This window comes from Macaca thibetana, chromosome 8 (assembly GCF_024542745.1).
Source record: "Macaca thibetana thibetana isolate TM-01 chromosome 8, ASM2454274v1, whole genome shotgun sequence".
Lineage (NCBI taxonomy): Eukaryota > Metazoa > Chordata > Mammalia > Primates > Cercopithecidae > Macaca > Macaca thibetana.
This window is the reverse complement of record NC_065585.1, coordinates 38,530,220-38,546,991: the sequence shown is the minus strand read 5'-3', so window position 1 is coordinate 38,546,991 and position 16,772 is coordinate 38,530,220. Positions and strand designations below refer to the sequence as shown.

The following is a 16,772-nucleotide window of genomic DNA, read 5'->3' as shown; positions in this document are numbered from 1 at the left end:
GTGATGTAATTAAATTAAATATTCTAGCAACTAACAACAAAAGGCTTTTTCAACAGATAATAATAAATTGAACTCGGAAACTGTAAAAAGAATGAAGGAGAACTAATAGAAATTGATATGGAAAGGTGTCTAAGACACAGGGAAGTGAAAATATTTGTATAAAACTATGAACATGGGCCAGGCGCCTTGGCTCACGCCTGTAATCACAGCATTTTGGGAAGTAGAGGCATGCAGATCGTTTGAGCCCAGGAGTTCAAGACCAGGCTGGCAACACCGCAAAACCCTGTCTCTACAAAAACTACAATAATTAGCTGGGTGTGGTAGCATGCGCCTATAGTCCCAGGTACTTAGGAGCCTGAGGCAGGAGGATGGATTGATCCCAGGAGGTCGAGGATGCAATAAGCCCTGATCGCACCACTGCATGCCAGCCTGGACAATAGAATAAGACCCTATTTCAAACAAGATAACAACAACAACAAAATTGTGGACACAATATGTTGGTTTTTTTTTTTTAAAGAAACACACATGCATATATACACATAGTAACCCTATATAAATATATGCATACAAAATTTCCAGAAGGATATACACAAACATGTAGAGGTTGATTCGGGAAGGACATAAGAAATTTACTATTATATAGCCTTCTATACTATAGTTTTGTTTTCCCATGTGCATGTATCCAGTTATATATTGTCCTTTTAATTTAAACATTTGGTAAAAAATAATAATTTCAATGATACCAGAAATTACTAAGCAAAGGAAATGGCAAGGTAGTTCTACTTTTTTGGAAAAAAAAAATAGATGGTCATTGTATTTGAAACTTAAGACAAGATGATAATATGTATTATCTGGTTAATGAATGCCTGTACTGTCTTCACAAGGATTTTTCCTGACATAAAATTCTAAGTATCTGTCAAAAATATTGTTAATTATATACACTAAATAACAACATAATGAATAATGTCTTCAATGTCAGTTCCTCACACAATTGTTTCTTACATTGAACTTCAGTAAAATTCAGAATATAACACTAATGGTATAACTTGATAAGGTATTTTATAGGAAGTATTATAGCTCACATTTACCAAGGCTTAATGTTTTACAGGCACTCTTGTAGGCATATTGCTTGCACTGTGTTATTAAATCTTCCCGACATCTCTATATTATCTCTATTTTACAGGTAAGGAACCTGAGGGAGAGAGAGGCTAAATCAGTTACTTTCCCATTACGCTGCTAATAAGTGGCAAAGCCAGCATCTGACGTTAGACTCAGGACCCATGTTCTTAATGATGAGACATGCCTTAGGTATACTGACTGCAGATGACCTAACTTGATACGCCTATAACTTTTAGACGACTTAAGAAAGATCACATTTTTCTTACTGATGATTGAGAAATGCAGTCTATCTCAAATGCCTTTCATAGGAGCTGAATGACAGTTAAATTGACAGTGGACAGTCTAGCAAGCTCCTAGAAGATAGAATGGGCTTATGGAAAACAGGTCATTTTTAACTTAAATAATCATTTTTGAATAGGCGATACATGCATATTATACACACAGTGAAAATTAAGGTTCTCTCTCATCACGCCCTAAGCCACTCACTTCTTTTCTCAGAAGGCAACCACCATTACTAGGTTCTTATATATACTAACAGAAATGTTTTATTTGTATGTGGATAACTACATATACTTTACATTGTTTTCAAAAATTGAAGCATACCACATGTGGTGTTCTGTATCTTGCTTTCCCCCTTAAAAATACTTTTTTCAAGATTCTTTCATAATCAGTTATACCAGGAACTGTGTAATTATTTTTAATGGCTGAATAATATTCCATTATATGGACATGTCATATTTTATTTAATCATTTCTTTATTAGTAACCACTTAGGTTATTTTCAACATTTTGCTATTACAAATAGAAAATTGCATCATGTCATACATCAATAGGATAAATATCAAGAAGTGAGGATACTGAATCAAAAGGAGTGTGCTTTAAAAATGTTGATAGATCCTGCAAAATGACCCTCTCTTTGATGATCCTGCAAAATGGTAGTACCATTCTTTGCTGTCCTACTAGTAATATATGAAAGTGGTAGTTTCCACCTGCTGTTACCAAAATGGTTTTAAACGTTTTGATCTTCACCATCCTGATAGAAGAAAATGGTATTTATTGGCAGGTATTTGCATTCCTCATATTAGTAATGAGGCAAATTAGTTTTGTTGTTTATGCCTTTGATGTAATCTCTGAGTCCACTGCCAATTTCAAGATCACAAAGATTTACCCTATGTTTTCTTCTAGGAATTTAATAGTTTTAAATCATACACTTATGTCTTTAATGCATTCTGAGTTCATTTCTATCTACGGTGTGAGGTAAGGGTCTAATCTCATTCTTTTGTATGTGAGTATGGAGTTGTTACTGCACCATTTGTTGAAGCCAATATTTTTCCCCATTAAATGCCTTGGCATCATTTTTGAAAATCGGTTTGTTTTCTCTAAATGTATGTGTTTACTTATGAACCCTAAATTCTATTTTATTGATGTGTACATGTATTCTTACACCTGTACTATGGTTTTTGATTACTGTAGCTTTGAAGAAAGTTTTGAAATTGGGAAGTATGAGTCCCCCAACTCTGTTTTTCTTTTTAAATTGTTTTGGCTCTTTGGGGCTCCTTGCAGTTCTATATGAATTTGAAGATGAGATTTTCCATATCTGTAAATAAAGCAGGGGAATTTTGATAGGGAATGTATTACATCTGTATATTGATTTCTGAATTGCCATTTTAACAATATTAAGTTTTCTAGTTCATGTATATGGGATCTCTTTCCATTTATTTAGATTTTCTTTAACTTCTTTCAATTATGTTTTGTATTTTTCAGTATATGTCTTGCTCCTCCTTGGAGAGATTTATTTCTAAGTATTTTTGTCTTTTTGATGCTACTATAAATGGAATTATTTTCTTAATTTCATTTTTGGATTAGAGATGCCTTTTTGTAACGTGTCTATTTGCAGGGGTATCTCTTTCTAATCACACAAAAACATCTTGTGCTGGCACTGGTGATCTTTGGGAGTGTACCATCAGCTTGAAAGTGCCATAGAAATAGGGACTTTCTATCTTAGTGCTGAGTAGGCATTTACTAAAGCTGAATGAATGGATGAGAATTTGCTGAGAGTGAGCTTGGGTAGGAGCTTAAGAGAGGCAGCAAATATGGATTTTCAAGAAATTCAGTGATGAATGGAAGGCTTAAAAATGAGGGAAAATGGAATATTATCCAGGATAGACTATAAACTAGGCCATAAAAAAGACTCAATGATTTTGAAAGGATGGGGGAATCATACCAAGTATGTTCTCTAACTACAGTAAAATTAAGTTAGAAGTCAGAAAAACACAAGAAATTTGGGAAATTCACAAATATGTGGAAATTAAACAACATACTCCTAAATAGCCAATGAGTCAAATGATAATTCATAAAGAAAATTACTCTGAGATAAATAAAAACTAAAGTACAATATAACAAAATTTGTGGGACAGAACTAATGAGGCATGTAGCTGTAAAAACCTATATTATAAAAAAAGAAGATTTCAAATCAATAGCCTGACCTTCTGCCTTATGAAACTAGGGAGGTTGGAGGTGGGAATAGAAGATACTAAACACAAAACAAATAGAAAGAAGGAAATTATAAAGATTAGCATGGGTATTAATGGAATAGTAAAGAGAAAAACATTAGAGAAACCTCATTAATGAAACCTCAAGTTGGCTCTTTGCAAGGAACAACAAAATTGACAAAGATTTAGAATGAGCAAGAAAAAAACAGAGATGACTCAAATTACTAAAATTAGGAGTAAAAGAGCTGATATTAATATAAATCAGAGAAATGAACAGGATTAAAAGGAATACTATGAACAACAAATTAGATGACTTACATTAAATGGACAAATTCCTAGAAAGACAAAGCTACCAAAACTGACTGACACAAGAAGAAATAGAAAATCTAATATATATATATATATGTGTGTGTGTGTGTGTGTGTGTATGAGGTAAACGATTATAGTAATTTAAAATATTACCAGAAAGAAAAGCCTAGGACCAGATGGCTTCAATCGGGAATTCTATTAAACATTTAAAGAATGATTAGTAACAATCCTTCAGAAACTCTTCCAAAAAATTAGAAAAGGATGGCCAGTATTACCCAAATACCAAAGCAAGACAAGGATATCACAAGGGAAGAAAAGTATAAACCAATATAATATCTATTATGAATATAGACAAAAAATCATCAACAGAATACCAACAAACCAAATCAAGCATCATATTATACATTCTGAAGGTTATCTAAGGAAGGCAAGGTTCATTTAATATACAAATATTAATTAATGTAAACACTATATTAACAGGATAAAGAACAAAAAGCACAATATTATATCAACAGAAGCAGAAAAAGCATTTGACAAAATCTAACGTCCATTTATGACAAAAATAAAATAAATTAGGAATTGAATGGTCCTTCCTAAGCTAGAGTAAGGGCATCTACAAAAAACCAACATATAATATCATACTTAATTGTGAAAGACTCAATGTGTTTTCTCCAAATTCAGGAATAAAATGATATCTGCTCTCACAACTTCTATTTAATATTGTACTGTGAAAGTTCTAACCAGGGCAATTGGGCAAGAAAAAAAAGGCATCTGAATTGGAAGGGAAAAAACAAAACCATCTTTATTTACAGAAAACATGTACTTATATAGAGAAAATGTTAAGAAATCCATTTAACAATGAGTAGAATTTATTAGTGAGTCCAGCAAGGTTGTAAGATACAAGAACAGTGTTCAAAAATCGATTTTATTTCTGTATACTAGCAATGGCAATCTAAAAAAAAAATCTATTCACAATACCAACAAAAAATAAAACATGTATTAATGTATGTCACAAAAAAGTACAAGATTTATACAATGAAAAGCACAAAACACTGCTGAAAGCAATTGAAGATCTACCTAAATGGAAAGACATCCTTTTGTTTATGGACGATATAGCAATACTTCCCATACTGATCTACCGATTTAATGCTATTCCTATCACAATTACAACTGACTTTTTTCTTTGAAGAAATTGACAAAGTAATCCTAAAATTCATATGGAATGAAAAGGATGCAAAATAGCCAAAACAATCTTCAAAATGAAGAACAAAACGGGAAGACTCACACTTCCCAATTCCAAAACTTACTAGAAAGCTACAGTAATCAAGATAGCATGGTATTGGCATGGGTTTAGGAATAGTAGAATTGAGAGTCCAGAAATAAAACCTTATATTTAAGGTCAATTAAGTTTTGAAAAAGATGCAAAGACAATGGGGGAAAAAATCATCTTTTCAATACATGGTGCTGGAACAACTGGATAGCCACACATAAAAAAATGAATTTGGACCACTTCCTCACACGAAACCTGAAAATTAACCCCAAATAGATCAAAGACCTATATTAGACCTATATTAGATCAATGAGCTAAATAAAATAAAACTCATAGAAAAAACATAATAGTTAATCTTCATACTTTGGATTAGTCAAAAGATTTCTTAGATACAATGAAAAGCACAGACCTGATAAAAATATTGATAAATTGGACTTCATCAAAATTAAACCTTTTTGCCCACTGAAAGCCACCATTTTGACCCAGCAGTTTCACTCATATGTATATATGTGAAATGAAAATAGGTCAACAAAAAAACTTAATTACATAGATGTTCCTAACAACATTATTCATAATAGCCTCAAGGTATGAACAATCCAAATATCCATCAATGGATGAATGGATCGATAAAATGTGGTATATCTTATACAATGTAACGTTATTTGGCAGTAAAAAGGAATGAAGTACTAATACATGTTACAACACGAAGAAGCCTCAAAACAAGTGAAAGAAACCAGACCCCAAAGACCAAGTATTATATGAAATGTCTATAAAAGGCAAATCCACTGAGACAGAAATAGACTAGTGGTTGCCTAGGGCTGCAAGTGTGACTGGGGAGTGACTACAGATTGGTAAAAAGTTTTTGTGGTGATGGAAATGTTCAGGTTCAAAGATTACATTTTGATGATAGCTTTATAACCCTGAATTGTTATCAGGTGAACTGTATAATTTTAACAGTTGAATTTTACAGTACTTAAATTACATATCAATAAAGGTTTGGGTTTTTTTTAATGAGGCAAAAGGTAGCTTGAAAAAGCAGGCATGGTATATAAGCAAGCTTTTTTTAAGGCTGAGAGTGATTTATGTGGCTGATGGAAGGATAAGAGGAAAGGACATATAGTAAAAAGGAACAGAGAAGAATAATAAAGCTGGCAAGCCACAGACAACATAATTAGACTTTCGGAAGAAAGGCATGGACAGGAATAAAGACCTCCTTCTAAGACAAGGTAGGGAGAGCAACTTGATGTAGATTGAAGAGAAAAAGGAAAGAAAAATGAATGTTCATATTTCATGGCCTATGATTTTCTGGGTCATGTAGAAGGCAAAGTAACATGTTCAAGTGACGAGTTTGGTAACTTCAGGAGAATGATGACAGTTCAGACAACAAATATAGAGAATGAAAGAGAACACTGACTATATGAATAAAAGGATTTTAGAGACATTACGACCAGCCGAGTTTAAATCAAAGATTGTAAGGCATTCAGTCACCAAGGTTACACATTTTTCTCCAGCAGCTCTAGCCTTCTATAAAATAGAAGCAGAAAAAAAAAAAAAAAAAAAAAAAAAAAAAAAAACAGATGGGTTAACTACCTGTAAATCTGGATTTGAACTGGTAGAATGAAGGTTCCTGCAAATGTTGGACGTAAAAGTGCAGATCTAATCAGGTAAAATCTCAAGCATTAATTGGATATGCTTATAACAAACCGGTAAATTTTTAGAAGATGTAAAACATATCTTAGAAAAATAATTTAAATTGTTAATGAGAATTACACTAATTCATTGAAATTTGATTTTTAAAACTTACCGAGCCTCTCTTTCATTGAACTCAGAAGTAGTGTGCATGGTAAGGCTTCCTTGTCAAATGGAATGCTACTTAGTAGCTGTCTTAGCTCGTTCTGGATGCTATAATAAAGCACCACAGACTCACTGACTGGTTTATAAACACACATTTATTTCTCACAGTTCTGGAGGCTAGAGGTCCAAGATTAGGGTGCCAGCATGGTTAGTTTCTGGTGAGGACCTTCTTCTGGTTTGCAAACTGCTGTGTTTTTGTATCCTCATGTGGCAGAAAGATAGTGACAGCTCTCTGGGTCCCTTTTTTATAAGGGCACTTAATCGCATTCATGAGGCCTCTATGCTCATGAATTACCTCCCAAAGGCCCCACCTCCTAATACCATCACACTGGGGTTAGGATTTTAACAAATGAATTTGAGGGAAAGCACAAACATTCCATCCATTGCAACATCTACAAAATAGGTCCTTAGGTAGAGCAGAAGTCTGTAACAGTTCTTTCCCAAGCCACAACCCTGAAAACATGGATTGCTGGATATGCTGATTCTCCTGGGCCCCTTTCCCATAAACACCGAATTAGACACTGTGAGGGTGCAGCCCAGACATGCGGTATTTTTCACCAAGTATAATGATGATGGCTGATATTAGAATGGTGACATTTATCCAACCTAGTAAGAATTTAAACTGAAAATGGTGATGATGCAAAAAAGATCTGTCAACTGGTTAAAACAACAACAACAACAACAACAAAAAGAGGGTGTGTGTGTGTCAGGAGGCATAATCTTCAGTAGTTTGGCCAAAAGCTTAAGACTGATTTTCAGGACTCTATTGTTGGAGTGGGTAGTTCATCAGCTTCCTAAGTAATTCAAATCTTTTTTTTTCCCCCAGTATAGTAATATATTGGTGATTCCAAGAAAGAGGGTTTACTTATTTAATGCCTGGGAAAACTACAAGAGCTACGAACAGATGTGAAAGGAAGAGAATAACCAGATCTCACAGGAAGCAAAATGGGGTATTAAATTTCTGTCAAAAGGTACCGCTCTTTCCCTGTCTAGGTTCTTGGTCCCTGAAAGGTAGATCTGCAAACTAAAGTCTTCAATTACATTGCTTAAACAGGACTGGGATCATAGAATGTCGAACACTAACATGAGTTCATGCTGGTACAACGAACTTAAAATGTTACTATTCATGTTGTAATTATGACTGCAATCTTAACGTTGAAAGTATCTCCGCCGTCCTAAAAAAAAAAAAAGAAAAAAGTAAATACAAGCTGCAAGTTTTATGTGATACACTCCACCCTCTTTTTTCCCCAAGCCAACACACACACCCTTCAAAGTTTTTGACTGTTATTTGCAGACCCTTCCTAGGCTCCCGAACTCCGTGCAACTCCAGCAATGTCTCCCCTGGGCCATTTTTATCCCCTCCTCTGACCTGGCGGGAGGCTGGCTGTCCACCCCCTTTCCCTTGCAGTCCTGAAAGTCCGGTCGGAGCCCGGACGGGGCGGGGAGGGGCAGGGCGGGGCAGGCCAGCTCCATTGGCGCCAGGCCGGTGGGGGGATGCCCGGAGAGGACCCGTCCAGCTTGCTTAAAAGCCACCAGTTTTCCGACCCCGCCTCGGTTCCAGGAAGAATATACCTATGTGACAAGCTAAGTTCTGCCTCATTTGGCATTTGGAAGCCACAAGAAAAACTTTTCAAAAAACTTTTGTCCGTCTTTTGCTCCCCCGACGCGTGGTTTCCTGATGGTCTGTCCCCGGGCCGGGAGAGGGACGCCCCCTCCCCCTCTCCACCTCCTGTGAGGCGCGCGGAGCCACCTCCCCTGGATCAGGTCTGATGGGGCGGCGGGCGCGCTAGTGGTGGCCGCCACCGCCGAAACCGTCGACCTCCTGGGCCCCAGTTCCGCGTCCGGCCCCGCGGCAGCATGGACTACCTGACCACGTTCACCGAGAAGAGCGGACGCCTTCTGCGGGGCACGGCCAACCGCCTGTGGGGGTTCGGGGGCGGCGGCGAAGCCCGGCAGGTGCGCTTCGAGGATTACCTGAGGGAGCCCGCCCAGGGGGACCTCGGGTGCGGGTCCCCGCCCCACCGGCCCCCGGCGCCGTCCAGCCCGGAGGGACCTGGTGAGCCCACCCTTCTTTCGCCTTCCGCGCGGACGACCTAGGCTGAGGGCTGGGGGGAGGCGGTGGTCGTGGCGCCGGGCGGGGGTCGCGGCCCGGCCCTGGCAGGTGTGCCTGGGACCGGGCGGGCGACGTGGCTGGGGTGGCGGCCGCAGGGGGCGAGGAAGGAAGGACTCCTTCGGCTCTGGGGAGGGAAGACTTCGAGCTGCGTGTCAGCTCTTCCTGCTCTGCTCTTCCTGCTTTCCCCACCTAGACTTGATTTTCTTTCCCCGCCAAGCATTTCAAGGGTACGATCCATTCTCTCTTTCCCTCCCACTGGGAGGTGAAGACTGAACCAGTTATGACGTCGGTGTTTTCAGTCTTGGATTCTTGAAGAGCGTTGTGCCTGTTTTCGTTTTGGTTTGGGTCAATCTTTCTTTGATATTTGTCAGCTATTAGGATTCACTTCCTAAACGAAACATAAAAAGCCACATACTTCTTTGTAAAATGAAACACTTCATTAACATGGGAAGCTAGTTGACTTTTTGCGTCGTGTACTTTTTGAACGGCTGCACGTTGTCTTGTGATGGCAGAACCTAGAAACTTTCTCAGTTCCTGTTTATTTTGTGTTGTGTTGGTTGATTTTTTTCACCACAGTGTCTTTGTGCCATTCTTTAAAACAGTCATTTGTAGCGACATGATATTGATAACTTACAGAATTTTTGAAAGTGCTGCTGAACAGTTTCAGCATAAGGCACAGGGTAATTTCCAGTGTCCTTGGCTTCCTTTAACAGGTAGCAGACATGCTAGCCATGTCTTATTTTATTTTATTTTTGTTAATTGCTTTAATATTTGAAGGTTATGAAAAATTAGCATTAGAGAGTTTAGAAAATAAAGATAGGCACAAAGTGTAAAATCTGTTTATAACTCCACATCCTACCAGTCATTTTATTTTATTTTAAATTTTATCTTTATTTTTGTAGAGATGGTGTCTCGCTGTGTTGCCCAGGCTGGTCTTAACTCCTGGCCTCAAGTGATCCTCCTGCCTGGGCCTTCCCAAGTGCTGGGAATACAGGCCTGAGCCACCATGCTGGGCCCTATAGATTGTTTTAAAGCAGTAAAACAGTGAGGACATCTATTGATCTATGTGATCACACATAATTTGATCTATGTGTGTAATAATCTATCTTGTTTAATATTTAATTTGTAGATCTTAAGATCTACAAATTAATCTAAATATTAAGACGTTTTGAAGAAATCTTAAGCTTTGAAGAAATATTAAAATCTCATTTTAGCATAGCCCTTTTAAATAAATTTTCCTTACTTTACGTAAAATATTTTTTATCTGTAGAATTGCTGTTTATATAATTAAGAAATGAAAACGGGAGGGGAATACTTTTTGTTTCTGCTCTGAAGAATGTTAACCAAAGGCAGAATCCTCTTAAAAATGGGACCAGGCATAGGAAAGGGACTTTAAAGTGTTCGAATCAAGGATTTTTTTAAATGAGTTTTCAGTAGCCTGAAATTGAAAACAGTTGATATGTGACCAGCCTTGAGATGGCTGGAGAATTCAGAAATATGTGGGGTAACTTAACTAAAAAGGAATATGGTTAGTGTTTTAATAAATATGCCCAAACACGTGTATCTTGGTGGCCCTTGTCTGTAGTTCCAGCTACTCTGCTCAGGAGGCTGGGGCGGGAAGATCTTTTGAGCCCAGGAGGAGAATCCAGACTGGGCAGCAGGTACTTTGTGTTTATATATATGGAGCACACAGCTATATCTGACACCCTCCTTCAAAGTGGCACTTCAGAAGTGATACATATTCCGCTTCTGTAGAAGCTGCCTTATGAATTCATTACATATTCTTTAATATTCACGGTGCCCCCAAATCTCTGACACATTAGAGAAGCCTTGTGAGGTCAAAGTATGACCACAGTCATGTGGGCAGGTGCATCCTACCATTAACTTCCTGCAAGAATTTGGAAAAGTTACTTAGTGTCTTTGGGCCTATATTTTCTCCTTTGTAAATGAGGTTGGATTTGGTGATTTCAAAATCCTCTGTTCTAGAGCACTTTCATTTGGAGTAGAATTAGTAAAAAGTAGCCGACTTTTGAGAGGCAACGTGTATATACACAAGTAAAAATAAGTGAGTCTTCATGTGTTTCCAGCTAGCCTTTGTTTAAAATGAGAATTCTGTGCTTTGCAGCTGCTTATCAGGAGGATTTTGGCTCTAGGGTTGTTCTTTGTGTTGGTGTCCTTCAGAATGAGTGTCTGTCAGTCTGTTTGAAGGATTTCTTCTGCTCTTTCTGCTTGAGATTATTCTTATTTCAGTTTCTTAATAGCTGCTTAAGTTTCCTGCTATCATTCTTTCTTCAGTTCATTAAAAAGTCCTGTGTAGGCCGGGCGCGGTGGCTCAAGCCTGTAATCCCAGCACTTTGGGAGGCCGAGGCGGGCGGATCACAAGGTCAGGAGATCGAGACCACAGTGAAACCCCGTCTCTACTAAAAATACAAAAAATTAGCCGGGCGCGGTGGCGGGCGCCTGTAGTCCCAGCTACTCAGGAGGCTGAGGCAGGAGAATGGCGGGAACCCGGGAGGCGGAGCTTGCAGTGAGCCGAGATCGCGCCACTGCACTCCAGCCTGGGCAACAGCGTGAGACTCCGTCTCAAAAAAAAAAAAAAAAGTCCTGTGTATTATAGGAGTATTTCTTGTTACAGATACTTTCACACATGTAAATTGATTGCATTCCAGGAAACCCTTTGTTGTTAGTGATCTTACTCCTCCTTTCATCCACTAAGATGAAAAAGTGGAACCTTGTTTCTGTTCCTTCTCACAACCCAACATCAGAGGAGTTACGCATCAAGAAGGGGTAGAGGGAGTCATGTTCAGTAATGATGTTGATAAGATAGTTTTACCATTAACAGATTAAGGATAGACCAGATAAAATTTTGGTCAAATGTCAGCCAGTTGTGGTGGCTCACTCTGGTAATCCCAGCACTTTGGCAAGCCCTGATGGGTGGATCACCTGAGGTCAGGACTTCGAGACCAGCCTGGCCAACGTGGTGAAACCCTGTCTTTGCTAATACAAAAATTAGCTAGGCGTGGTGAAGCGTGCCTGTAGTCCCAGCTACCAGGGAAGCTGAGGTGGGAGAATTGCTTGAACCCAGAAGGCAAGGTTACAGTGAGATGGCCCCACTGTACTCCAGCCTGGGCCACAGAACGAGACTCCATCTCAAAAATAAAACAAGAACAAAAATTAGCTGGGCATAGTGGCACACTCCTGGAATCCCAGCTACTCATGAGGCTGAGGCAGGAGAATCGCTTGAACCCGGGGAGGTGGAAGTTGCCATGAGCCAAGATCACACCACTGCACTCCAGCCTGAGTAACAGAGTAAGATTCCATCTCAAACAAACAAACAAACAACAAAAAAAGCTTTAGTCAATGTTTCTGAGTTTACGCTTTCTATAAACAAACCACTTACTGAACTGTTGGTGTCTCTCCTTCCTTTACTCCTCTCCAAGGTGGCTGCTTTTGCTCCTACCAGCTTTTAGTGCTTGCTGGCTCCGCCATTATAGCCCTCTCAGGAAAACCATAATTGAGACTTAGACATATTAAGGACATTATCACACCATTGATCTAGTTAATAACGATTACAAAGGAAACATCTTAAAATACAATGCTTGTTCCTGATTAAAGGGTACATTATGCTTTGATTTAAAAAAATTGTTTGAACTTTAAATATAGCTCTTGTTTAGGGGCATGACTATAACTCATAATGTATAATCTTTATAAGTACTCACTTCACTAGATTGTAATAAATATAGATAAATTTTTAGTAGTGTAGACTCTCAACTTACTGTAATATAAACATGAAATAGTTTTTTATCATAAGCTGTCCTGTTATATCAACCTCATTTTCCCACTTGGTGACAGGATTCTTTGAGCATAACTCAGCCCTTTTACATTTTCTTTTCATTTATTTTTAGCAATTAAAACAGTATCTTTCAGTTACTTAAGACTTGGTCCATTTATTTAAAAATTTCAGTCTCATATTCAATTTATACCTCCATTTATCTTTCTACCTCAGTTCCCATTCCAGGTTAGGTTTGCAGTGAAGAAGAGGTGTGGTCTAGCTCTCACAAACTCCCCTCCACCCCTTCTTGATGCGTAACTCCTCTGATGTTAGGATGTGAGAAGGAATAGAAGCAGGGGTTCACTTTTTCATCTTAGTCCTTCTTGGCCCCTTAGTGGGAGGATGACAATGCTGGATAGCAGTAGTAGAAGCAGTGATGGAACAGTTCTACTAAAATGGCTACTCCTATGCAGAAGTGCTGACTTCAGTAGCCAACAGTTCTTTCAACTTTGAATATGGGACATTAACAAATTGTAATACCAACCATAGACCTTAGTTGCAAATTGTTGAACTGGGCACCTAAAACTGCTCTGCCTCATAGCATATATATTACTGGTATGTGTGTGTATATCAATAGAGTTGATGAAAAATGAGGTTAAGTGGGAACATACTACATTTTTATGACTTGAATTATTTGACATGTCAAGGAAACACTATTTAATAATAATATTTCTTAAATGATTATCCCTGATGCTGAAATTTCATTTTAGGTTTACATTAAGAAAATCCTATATACTGAATATATGTAACTGAAGGAGAAGAGTTTAGAAGCCTGAAATTGATATTCTTGTTACTGGTTCACTTTTGATAATCATGGAAAATGTAAACCAAGACATGGAATAGTAATTATAATAGGCAACACATATAGTGCTTGCTGTGTCTTATGCACAAGTTAACCCTCAGCAACAACCCTATGAGGTAGTCAATAGTAGCAGTTTCGTTTTACTGATGAGGGTACTGGGGTTCATTAATGATCCTATTTAGGAAAAAAATAGACATTGGACAAGGAATTTATAACTGTGTTGGGTATTGGGCATGGAAAGTAAAATATATTATGAGAGTATATAACAAGGGTTTCTAACCTAATATTAGGGGGCCTAAAAAATCATGTCTTGCTTGGATTAGGGGTAATGGCTATTTCAATAACTGGGATGATGATGATGCTGATGATGATACTTTTAGTAATAACAGAAGTAATAATGATGATGACGATGATGATACTTTTACTAATAACAGGTTGAGCATCCCAAATCAGAAAGTCCAAAATCTGAAACTTTTTGAAGGCCTACATGATGCTCAAAGGAAATGCTCTTTGGAGCATTTTGGATTTTTGGATTTGGGATGCTCCATCAGTAATGCACATATTCCAAATCCATTCTATACTTTAGGAAGATTCAAAAAAATCCAAAACACTTCTGTTCCCCAGCACTTCAGATAAGTGATACTCAACCTATAGCAAGAATAATAGCTGTAATGGGGCAGGCTCTGAACAAATGTTTTTTGTTTAATCCTAATAAAAACCTGATGAAATAGTACTATTATTATCCTATTTTCCTTTTGAAAAATCTGAGCCAAAGAAAGAAATGAGAGATTCAGAATTTATTTGGGTGTTTTCTTAGTATTTGCAAGAATTATAGTCCTTGAGATAGGGAAAAAAAATGTGAGAATTGAAATTCTTTCATGTAAAGTGTTAAAGTTAAGTTAATTTAGATTGTAAAGGATAGGATGGATTGTCATCGAAGGTTCTTTAGAATTAGAAAGTTAGTAAAATGACAGAGCTGGAAATGCGAAATCCAATGAGGGTGTGAGAAAAATTAGAAATATATTAGGTTGGAAATTGCCAACTCAGATGATGTGCTAAGAGTTAGATGATGGTTGGGCGGGCACGGTGGCTCACGCCTGTAATCCCAGCATTTTCAGAGGCCGAGGCAGGTGGATCATTGAGGTCAGGAGTTTGAGACCAGTCTGGCCAACGTGGCGAAACCCTGTCTCTACCAAGAATACAAAAATTAGTCAGGCATGGTGGCTCATGCCTGTAATCCCAGCTACTTGGGAGGCTGAAGCAGGAGGGTCACTTGAACCCAGTGGGATGGAGGTTGCAGTGAACTGAGATCACGCCACTTCACTCCAACCTGGACAAAAGAGTGAAACTCTGTCTCAAAAAAAAAAAAAAGAAAAAAAAGAGTTAGATGATGGCTTATCTTGAACCCAGGAAGAACAAGTGCCTCTAAGACAGGGGTCCCCAGCTCTGGTCCATGGCCTGTTAACCAGGAACCAAGCTGCACAGCGGGAGGTGAGCAGCAGGCGAGCCAGCATTACTGCCTGAGCTCTGCCTCCTGGTAGATCAGTGGGGACATTAGATTCTCATAGGAGTGTGAACTTTGTTGTGAACTGCACATGCAAGGTCTGATCCCTGATGATCTGAGGTGGAACAGTTTAATCGAGAAACCATCTCTCGCCCCATCCCTCAGCCCTTGCCCACGTGTCCATATTCCATAGTCTTCCATGAAACCGATCTCTGGTGCCATAAAGGTTGGGGACCACTGCTCTAAGGGACCTGGAATATACCAGTTGTTACAGTAACTATGTAACCACCACCACAAAAACCACCACCACCACAAAACAAAAAACTCACAGTGTTGGTAAAGATAACCCTAGCTGGCTCCAGTTTTAGTCTCTTTTCCTAAATCTAGGTTGGGAGGAAGAGAATACTCTCTACTTGATCAGCAACCTCAGTGGACTTTAATGGTGACTCCCAGCTAGTTAGCCTTCCTTAATAGTGTTTCATTTAGTTCAGTGGTTCTCAGGCATGAAGTTGATTTGCCTGTTTTAGAATTGCTGCTCATCTCACAGGATAGCTGATAGGCAGTTCTGTATTATCTGTGTTCTAGAGCAAAACTGCCTCTAAAATAAGCTGATGATTCTCAAACTTTAGCATGCAACAGAATCATCTCCTGAAGGGCTTGTTAGAAAAACATTGTTGGATACCTCTGCTAGAATTTGTGATTCTGTATGGCTGAGAATTTGCATTTCTAACAAGTTCTCAAGTAATGCTGATGCTGCTGGTCTGGGAAACACGCTTTTCTTAGTGGGTAAGTCTTTTATCCATGAGAAAGTTAGAAGTAAATATAGAAACGATGAAATTTATTAAATGCTTATATTAATAGTTTTGTTTTAAGTCTAGGAATAATCAGTGTACTTGGTCTTTAAGGTATTTGTTGTGTTTCAGAGAATTAGGCCTATAAAAGTGCCCAACAAATTAGTCTTAAGAGTATAATTTAAAATGCATACTTGCGTATTTGTTTTTTGACTTGGGATTTTAAGTTGAAAGGTGCAACAATTTGGCTAAACTTAGAAACCACTGGAATGTTTAAGAACTTAACATTTATTATATTTAAAACTTAGTATAAGGTATTTTTTAATATTTAAGTTCTCAGGAGGTTTACTTGTTAGAAGCAATGTGTTTAAAATAGAATATAGTAAATTTATAACTGCAGTTTAGTATAGTAAGTCCACCTTTGACACCATCCATAGGTTTGTGGAAACTGCAACTTTTAAGCAAAATGATGTATAAAGAAACCAATTTTACCATATGCTAATTGATGTAAACAAGAGTTAGGTTCCTACTATATATTTCTGGTCACAAAAACATTGACAAACTTGTAAGTAAAGACCTAAAACACTTCCAGTATTAAACATTGAAATAAATGTGAACTATACAAACATTAAAGAAAGGTTAATAACGACAAGATAATTATTTACTCAATTATTCCAGTTCAGAGTC

At 38.0% G+C, this 16,772-nt stretch overlaps 1 protein-coding gene across 9 annotated transcripts in view; it reads left to right on the top strand.

Annotated features, from left to right (window-relative positions):
- The window catches only part of OXR1 (oxidation resistance 1), a 382,402-nt gene that overhangs the window by 279,876 nt on the left and 85,754 nt on the right, over nucleotides 1-16,772 (top strand). Inside the window, exon 2 of one of the 9 annotated variants that reach the window (XM_050802207.1) lies at nucleotides 8,778-9,099. The exons of 6 other annotated variants lie outside the window; for them this stretch is intronic. In XM_050802207.1, the coding sequence (XP_050658164.1) occupies nucleotides 8,901-9,099 (199 nt within the window). In that variant the 5' untranslated portion in view covers nucleotides 8,778-8,900. Of the gene's footprint in view, nucleotides 1-8,432; nucleotides 9,100-16,772 lie in introns of those variants that run through there. 2 more of the 9 variants (XM_050802210.1, XM_050802214.1) reach the window with 2 other exon arrangements.